The 10,145-nt window shown below is 35.5% G+C and overlaps 1 protein-coding gene across 1 annotated transcript in view; it reads right to left on the bottom strand.

Annotated features, from left to right (window-relative positions):
- Positions 1–1,403: 1,403 nt before the first annotated feature.
- LOC129137914 (olfactory receptor 4F3/4F16/4F29) overlaps positions 1,404–10,145 on the bottom strand; it is a 28,074-nt gene continuing 19,332 nt past the window's right edge. Inside the window, exon 2 of the mRNA XM_054672287.2 lies at positions 1,404–8,291. Coding sequence (XP_054528262.2) covers positions 3,209–4,147 — 939 coding nt within the window. The 5' untranslated portion in view covers positions 4,148–8,291 and the 3' untranslated portion in view covers positions 1,404–3,208. The remainder of the gene's footprint in view (positions 8,292–10,145) is intronic.

Below are 10,145 nucleotides of genomic sequence, written 5' to 3'. Positions count from 1 at the left end.
TACAATATTTTACAAGAAGATGAAAAGGCAACCTGCAGACCTAGGCTTGATTCCCAAGTCACAGTCTGACCCCTGCTACAGGAGGTTACCCTCCTCAGGAAGAGATAGAAATAGGGAATTTGAAGGAATAGTGAGGGGACCAGGGAGATTTGATTGAGTCTGGTTTCCAGGTGAATTAAAAGGAAGGGTGTCATCCAGGGTTTGTTGCTACAGTCAAAAGAATAAATAAATCAGTGAAGAAATACCTTCATTGTCTGTGGTTTTCATGTCATGGAGGTTGTATCTCTCCAAAAACAGACAAATCCAAGGCTGTGAACGAGCATCCGCATTTGAATTCCATTAAACCAAAATCTATGTTGAACGAAGTGAAGTCTGTACACAGCATTGCAAATGTGAACACATTCCTGTGTGAGGCACATCACCATTTGTCAGTTATTGTGAATATGTGTATTTTTAAGCAATAAGATGCAGCTGGTCAGTTTTCTGGGCAATCTTGGTGATGCATTTCCTGTGCTGTGGTTGTTCTCTAACCACTGTGAGAAACCCAAATAAAAATCGATCCCCCCCCAAAACAAATACGTATCACAAAACCATAGTAATCAAAACAATATGACACTTGCACAAAAACAGACACATTGACCAGGGGAACAGAATAAGGAACCCAGAAATAAACTCATGCATTTATGACCAATAAATTTTTGACAAAGGTGCCCAGAAAACATAATGAAGAATAGACATTTGTTTCAATAAATGGTGTTAAGAAAACTAGATATCCACATGCAGAAGAACATGAATGTGTATGGTGTGTATCCTTATCTCACACCATACACAAAAATCAATTCAAAATGGATTAAAGGTTTAAACATAAAACTGTAAAACTACTAGATGAAAACATAGGGGAAAAGTTCCACAATGTTGGTTTGGTCAAAGATTTCTTGGATATAACCCCCAAAGCACAGGCAACAAAAGCAAAAATATATGGGATTGCATCAAACTAAAAAGCTTCTGCACAGCAAAGGAAACAATATGGTGAAGAGACAACCTACAAGTTGTGAGAAAATATTTGCAGAGCATACATCTGATGAAAGGCTAATCTCCAAATATATAAGGGACTCAACTCAATATCAAGAAAACAAATAACCAAGTCAAAAAATGGGCAAGGTCCTAAATAGACATTTCTCAAAAAAAAAACAAATGACTAACATAAAAAAAGTTTGTCATCCTAATTATCAGGGAAATGCAAATTAAAATGACAGTGAGATGCCACTTCATACCTGTTAGAATGGCTACTATCAAAATGATAAAAGATAACAAGTGTTGAAGAGGATACAGAGAAAAGGGAACCCTCGTACACTGTGGGTGGAAATGTAAATTAATACTATTATGAAAAATAGATAAAAGTTACTCAAAAAACTAAAACTAGAATTACTATATGATCCAGCAATCCCACTTCCTTGTATATATCCAAAGGAATTTAAGTCAATATGCTGAAGAGATATCTCCAGGCTCATGTTCATTGCAGCATTATTCACAATACCCAAATATGAAATCAACACAGGTGTCTATCAACTGACAAATGGATGAAGAAAATGTAGTGTATATATACAATGGAATACTACTCAGCCTTAATAGGAAGGAAAACCTGATATATGTGACAACATGAATTAACCCAGAAGATATCACGCTAAGTGAAATAAGCCAGGCACGAAAAGACAAATATCACATGATCTCACTGATATGTGGAATCTAAAAAAGTTGAATTCATAGAAGTAGAGAATGGAATGGTGATTATCAGAGGCTAGGAGTTGGGGGTAGACATGGAAAAGGTAGATGTTGATAAAAGGGTTCAAAGTTTCAGTTAGACAAAGTTTCAGTGAACTATTGCACAGAATGGTGACTGTAATAAATAACAAGGTATTGTATGTTTCAAAATGACTAACAGAGTAGATTTTAAATGTTTTCACCACAAAAAAGATATGTATGTCAATAAGATAGACCTAATCTTTCCACAATTTAAACATGTATCAAAACATTACATTGTACCCCATAAATAGATACAATTATTATTTGTCAATTTAAAATTTTTCACTAATTTATATTGTTATTGTTGCACCAACTCCTTTCCACCAGGCAGATTCTCATAAAGACTATTTTCTCTCTTACATGAAGCATTTCCTACACACCTCTTAATCACGGTAGCATTGACATCATTCCACCAGATTCTATCTCCAGTGTTAAAATAATCAAGAACCCAGAAATCTCCACCAGGGGGCAACCAATGCATATCAAAGTTTCCCACTTTCCTTTAGATTTACTTATGGGTAACTTATGGGAAAAAATACTTAAGTACTTCCCTTTTTAAAGAAAAAAATTATATGAATTCTACAAAATTATGGCAGAAAATTTAAGAAGAGCAGATGCTTCCCAACTCATTCTAAAGGGCCAGCATTACCCTGATTCTGAAATGAAAAAGCTTTACAAAATCCAAGATCCATTCCTGACTAAAGATAAAAGAAATTTTCAGCAAACTGTGAATACAGAAAACTTTCTCAGCCTGTTAAAGAGTACCTATGAAAAAAATTATAGCTAACATTATACTTAATGATGAAATATTTAATATATTTCATAACAGGAACAAGTCAAAGATGTCTGCTCTAACTAATTCTACTCAGCATTCAACAAAATGAATATAGTGAATTCATACTAGAATTTTAAAAGCAAATGTCTTTATTCACTGACAACATAATCATCTATAAAGAAAATCCTACATAACCTATAAAAAACTGATGGAACTAATAAGTTTTGCAAGTTTACAGGATATAATGTCAAACAAAGATCTATTATGTGCCCATAAGCTAAGAATAAACAATTGTAAATTGAAATAAAAATGTCACTTAAAAGGGCATCAGAAATATAAAACTTAGAGATAAATATAAAGTACATATGCATAAAGTACCTGTTCACCAAAAACTACAAAACATTGCTGAAAGAAATTAAATGGGCATAATATAGATGTAGAGATGTGTTGAATTTATGACTCATTTTGAACAAGGAATATATTCATCATATATTCATCAGATAAGAATTATGTTACTGGTCTAATAACACTCAAATCAATACATAATGTCTCATAGTTCCTGAATCTAAAATCTCAAAGAAAGAAACATAAAGCCATATCATGTTTAATGAGAAGGGCTTATTGTATCATTTATGAGATCTTCTTGTAAATCACTAGCTGTTTGCATACTCTCTTTATTGCTGCCTTCATCTCCTCATTCCTGAATGTATAGACAACTGGATTCAGAAAAGGAGTGAGAACTGCATCAAAAATAGCCAGAAACTTGTCCATCTGTGAATTAGGGTGTGGCCGTGTATACACAAACATGGGTGGACCAAAGAACAAAAGGACCACTGTGCTGTGAGCTGAAAGAGTGGAAAGGGCCTTGGATGAACCACCTGAGGAATGTTTCCAAACAGTAAACAGGATGAAGACGTAGGAGATTAGAAGTATGAAGAAAGTACCCACACAGATAAACCCACTGTTAACAGTGACCATGAACTGCAATCTGTAGGTGTCGGTACAGACTAGTCTGAGAAGCTGAGGAAGGTCACAGTAGAAGCTGTCCAACACATTAGGGCCACAGAAGGGTAAATTAACAAGAAATGCCAGTTGGAACAGGGAGTGACTGACACCAAGGGTCCAGGCAACAGCCAGAAATGAAAGGCACATTCTTGGGCTCATAATGGTCAGATAGTGGAGGGGCTTACATAGGGCCACATATCTGTCAAAGGCCATGGCTATGAGCAGCACCATCTCCACACCACCAATGACGTGGATGAAGAAGATCTGAGCGATGCAGCCTCCAATGGAGATGACTTTGCGCTTTCTGAACAGGTCATAAATCATCTTGGGAGAAGTGACAGAGCAGGCTCCTAAGTCAATGAAGGAGAGACTGGCCAGTAGAAAGTACATGGGGGAGTGTAAGTGAGGGTCAGTGGTCACAGAAAACACAATGAGGATGTTTCCAGTAATGCTTGCCACATAGAGCACAGAGGAAAACACTAGGAGGAGGAGCTGGATCTCCCATGAATGAGTGAGTCCCAGAAACAAAAACTCAGATACCACTGAGTGATTCTCTCCATCCATTGGTCCAGCCAACTGGGCTGTGGCTAAAATTATGAGAACTAAGAAAATGGGGAGGAAATTGTGATTATGAAGATAATAATATGTACTAAAATCATTAATATTGCAATGTCACTATGAATAAATAGTATACAGTTATTCTGTTCCTCACATATTAAAAACAAAAAAGCAACATAATATTATCACAACATGTGAGCTGCAACCTGATTTAAACCCATCATCAATACTTTCAGTGTAATGTCTGATCTAAAATTAACAGATTAGGTAAGAACAAGATTCCTGACTATCCATGAAATTCATCAGGTGTTTAAATGACCTGTGATGTTAACTATTCCTCATTTCCAACATATTCCATTTGTACTTATACATATTCTTATAATTTCCTTCCCTTTCCAGTTTGCACCCACAATTATCTGACAGAAAGTAGACATATGAGGAAAACATGATTAACAGATGGATTATCACTGCAGTAAGAGGTGCCTGGGACGGACTTAGTTGAGGTAGGCTGTGGATTGAGACAGAATATAGAGACTGGGGTATGTGAAATCGGAAAGCCCACAACTGTAGCAGAAGAGAGTAAGTGGACTTTCACAAGAAATAGAATCACCACCATTATCTACCACATTTTCTCATGCTCACTGCTATTTAAGTGCCTCAGTTTCTATACAATCTTTCACAATTACGAAGCCCTAAATGGCTTCCCATCCTGCAATGATTTCATAAGGAGCCTATGCCACCTGTCATGTAAGGCTTTTTCCATGCCTAATAAATATGTTTTGGAGGGATTTCACCAGAGTTTTTGCTAAGATGTATAAAATGGCCACAGAGGTTGTGAGAAATCTCTGCAGTTTCTCTTTGTCTATACACATGAAAGTATTGAAGACCAGCACTTGGATTAGTTAAGATAATGTTTTAATTCATCACTGTCTCCTCCTCCCCTTGGTACCAGCTTTTATGTTCATTGCATTCCCCACCCTTTTAAGTACTCAGTACCTCCTGCATGGTAACCTATTCTGATATTTGATATTATCATGCTTAATTTGACTGAATCCATTTGGATATTTTATCTTTAAGAAATTTGTAGTTTTATACTTTTAATTTATGATAAAATTAGATTAATATCAAACATTAACAAGTGACTTTTAGGAAGGTATATGAGCTTTCTTATTGACTTCAAACTATAAAGTACAAACTGTGACACTAGAAATTTAGTCCTTTAACACATGTTGTATTTATATGTGAAGTGGAGGGTGAGCAGAAAACAGTGTTATATTTCTCTGTGTCCAGATGGATACTCACCTCAATGATTTTCCTATAGTAGAAAGTAGTTCCTGAAAACACTTAATAGAGATTATTTTAGAAGTTGCTGAGGTACAAATAAAACTGCAATGCTGACATCATACTTTTTTGCACCAACAACTCCAGTTCTTCTGACACAAAGGACCATCTTCCTAGTGCCATAATTTATCTTAGACCCTAAAACTCACAGAGGCACACATCATATCTCTAATACTTGCTCACCACCACTGGCATGAGTCTCTCTCTATCCTCTTCTACGCAAAGTGATTATACTGTCACCTCTGGAGCTAACTGTCCACAGTCTCAAGATGCACACTTTTTACAACCAGAAGCCTATGGACTGGGTGAGGGAGCAGAAACAGCCACAGGTACTGCCCATCAGGGTAATGTAAGTCAGCGTGCAAACAACTGATCAGATGAACACGAATAGCAAGGTGCTGAGGCACTGGGAAGAGGGACCGGAAAACTCTATAATTGTTGAAAAAGACTCAAGCCCTTGGCAAGGGAAATGCCTATGAAATTATATAAAGACCATTTTATCCAAGTTGGTCATCATTCAGATGAAAACCATGAGGCCCAGAAAAGTAAACTGAGTTTCCAAAATTCACACAATTGATAGAATAGGAACCAGAATCCAGGCCTCTTGATTCCTATTCCAGAAAGACAAATTGCAATAATAATCAAATAATATGAGCAATCATCCAGTAAAAATAATCTAGTAAAAACAGCAAAACTCAAAAGAGTGATTTTTCCTGGTTAAGACCAAAACTAACCATAGATTGCTATACATAGTATCTATTATAAATACTGAATTATATAGCAGCCTGACAATAAATACATAAAATGTATACACGAAGATTATTGAGCCTGTACAATACAGTAGTAAATAGTAACTTTATATTTGCAAAGTGACTGATCATTACTATCAGAATTTGTTTACCCATTCTTCATATTTTGTTGGTCATATAACCAGTTACTACAACTGCAAAAACAACCTAAGGTCATGTTTCTGTGAAGTCCATCCTTTTGGTCTTTAAATTTTATTATCCTCAAAGGTCAATTATGATCTCAATCTTTTCTTGTAATTTTACTGACAATTCTCCTTCACACTGATTAGTTCTTTCTCTAATTCCTGTAAATGGAAAGAACCAAAAAAAGTTGAAAAAACCTGTATTGTACATATAACAAACAATCATATGTGGTATACAATATATATCAAATGAGTATTAAGATAAACATTCAAAGAGTTTTAAAGAAAAAAGTGTTATAGATATTGGAGGGCAGAAGATACGATTGCCATTAAGAACAGGTGGAGGAGGTTATGCCAAGGACATTGACCTGACCCTTTAGGAATTAGTGAAAATTGAATAGGAGAAGAATGAGGTATACAATGTGTGAAAAACACCTAAATTGATATAACAGGAGGAGACCTTTTCATATCAATTATCATTACTTCTGTGTATATAACCGTATTAGATACCCACATACAAATAGAAAGTGGATAGTTCTTGATTGACAAGTAAGACTAATAATCCCAGATCATAGTAAGGCCTTACCTTCAAGTCAATAATCTTTATTACTTATGGTTCATTCCTCTCCCTCATGTTTTCCAATAATTTTAACGTGCATAATAAAAACAATTCTCATTTAAAAACATAGTAGCCATGACTAATGATCTTCCAGTGGGAAGGTACTAAGACTTTACAACATGTTTCTTGCTGGGGATAAGACAGCCTACAGCCAGCATTCAACTCATTTTTCTAAAGTCTATGGATCAATTTGAAATACAGAAAAAGTAGAACAGAGATAAAGTTAAAAAAAGATTAAAAATATGGGAAGAATGGGAGAAAGGGGAGATTAGAAGATATGAACAATGATTTAAAAATAAAAGAGCCTCAAAGGAGAAGAGAAACTGCTAAGCAAGACTAAGGTAGGATGAAATACAGTAGTCTCTGTTTCTGAGAACACAGGTTAAAAAGAACATAAATAAAATAAATTTATCACCTTTAATACACTCATTCAAGGATGCTACTGACTTTGACTTTGGGAATTTCTCACCTTTAATACACTCATTTGGGGATGCTACGGACTTTGACATTGGGTTGCATTTAAAGGGGGAGAGAAAGGGCAGTTGCTTCTATTATCTGCCCTGTTGGACTCACAGAGTTTCTTTGAAAAGCACAGATGATAATAAATGGAAATATTGCCTTTTATAGTATACAATAATATACACATGCAATTCACTGGAAAAAGTATACTTGTTATTATGATTTGAGGATACTACCATATACTAATCAAGAGAAACACATGTACAGAACGAAGAAGGCACATGAAATTTTTACTAGTGTGTGTTTTCCTTGTGTTCTACCACCCCAGGAGCAGCTTCTGCTACTGAAGGTCACAGTAGAGTTATTTCCAAAAGTTGTGGGTCTGCAGGGTGGACTTATCACATAGCTGTTTGCCAAAATTCAAAAGTCCAGAAACCATTTCCAAATTTTCACCTCTTTTATCTTCAAATCCTAAAACTATGAAAATTCACAAACTTAGCTCCATACATTATGGTAGAAAGGTTAATAATTTGGACTTTGAGGTTGACCAGGCCTGATTTTTGAATAAATTCACAAACTTACCTCCATACATTATGATAGAAAGGTCAATAATCTGGACTTTGAGGTCGACCAGGCCTGATTTTTGGATCCAGGCTGCAACACTCACTTGCTGTGTTAACGTAACAAAGTTCCTAGACCATGCTGAGCTTCAGTTTACTTGTTATTGAATTAGGGATATAGCGTTCGAAGGAAGAAGTTCTAGTATTTGATTGCACAGCAGAGAAATTATAGTTATTGAACTGGGGATATGTAGATAGACATAATAAATTCTAGTATTCAATTGTACAATGGAGAAATCATAGGGAACAATAATTTATTATATATTCTAAAATAGCTAGCAGAGAAAAATTATAATGTTCCCAACACAAAGAAAAGATAAATATTCGAGGTGATGAATATCCAAATTACTCTGATTTGATCCTTACATATTGTATACATGTATCAAAAATATCACACGTACCCCAAAACATGTACAACTATGATACATCAATAAAAAACAACAAAAAAACCAAAAGAATAGAAATCAAAAACAAATACATAAATACATAAAATAGGGATAATAATACCTCCCTTGCTTGCTTGCTCCCTTGCTCCATTTGTAAGAAATAAGTGATATAATATAGGTAAAAATACTTAACCTCATACCTACCACATAGTATAGCACAATAAACGTTATTTATTATAATCTGAGGCCTACCTACATAAGTGACTTTCAAGTATAGAAAATTATTTCTCAAATTTTAAATACTCCCTGATTCTCAGGTATGGTAATTAGACCTGGCTTTAGGTAAAGCTCTCATGTCTACACTTGGATTTAATCACTTAAGTATATTTCCCAGCACCCCCCCACCAAAAAAAAATTGCTCCTAGGTGGACACACTAATCAAAGACTTCCTGAGAAATGCAGGAAGAAGTTTTGTCCTCTGACCACGCTACGCCCTTTCCTTGATGGTAAGCCCCATAATCTAAAGCCATAAGTTTCAATTCCTCACATAAATAGAAAAAAAATGTCTTTTATGACCACTTCAGATAACACTGGATATTTCCCTTGTCATTAGGAATGAGAAATGGGAGGAAGGTAAACTTGTAGACAGGAGAATTGGTAGATGCTTGAAAGGATTTCTGAAAACTGTGCCTATCCAGGTGTACAAATGTGTTGACCAGCCAAGGCAAAGCAGTCAAACCATACAATACCTTATCCTCAGGAAAATGGACTTTTCTCCCAAATTGCCTTTTTCATGAAAAATATAAAATTCTCCAGTTTCAATCTCATGTTAAATTTCACATGTGAAGAAAACAGTCATGCACATCAGAAAATTAAATGGCGAGTCAAGACCAAATTCCTAGTCACAGTTATGTTCTGTTTCCAGTATTACCTTCTCACTTATTCATTTTGTTAAAGTGCAGCCAAAATAGAAGTGGGTGTCACATATCAAGAAAGATTGAAGTCGTACAAAGCCGATCCTTATCCAACGTGCATTAAAATATGCATCAGGCATGTGTGATGCATATAGTAGAAGTGGAACAAATCAGGCCAGGTGCAGTGGCTCACGCCTGTCAGCCCAGCACTTTGGGAGGCCAAAGCAAGCAAATCGCTTGAGATCAGCAGTTCAAGAAGTGTAACAAATCCTCTACAATATAAGTAGAGTGAAAAGAGATAGCTACAGTGATGAGGGAAGGCACTATAGTGATGTGGCATTTGAGTATAGCCATAAAAGAGGATAAATATTACAATACATGAATATAGGGTCTAAAGAAGTCTTTTCAAGTAGATTGTAAAATATTTCAAAAATGGTAAGTTGGTGTATGTTGAAGCATACAGATTGTCTACATCCTAAAAATCATTTTGGTGAAGAAAGGAAAATAAGAAAGGTAGTCAAGATTCATTTGTTGCCTATCATTAGAAACTTCTCAAAGGTATATGAGAATTATTAAATAAATTTAGGGATCCAGTGAAGGTATGGGTCCCGGGAATTGAGGATGAGGTGAGTAATTAGGGAAGATGCCCCATCTATAAGTGCGAGGTATCAAATGGAGGAAAAGAAAAACGGAGGGAAGGAGTTCCCTTAAGAGAAGATTGAAATGGAGCAGAC

Source organism: Pan troglodytes, chromosome 17 (assembly GCF_028858775.2).
Source record: "Pan troglodytes isolate AG18354 chromosome 17, NHGRI_mPanTro3-v2.0_pri, whole genome shotgun sequence".
Taxonomy (NCBI): Eukaryota; Metazoa; Chordata; class Mammalia; order Primates; family Hominidae; genus Pan; species Pan troglodytes.
The sequence above is the reverse complement of the archived record's forward strand: the minus strand, read 5'-3'. Positions and strand labels throughout refer to the sequence as shown.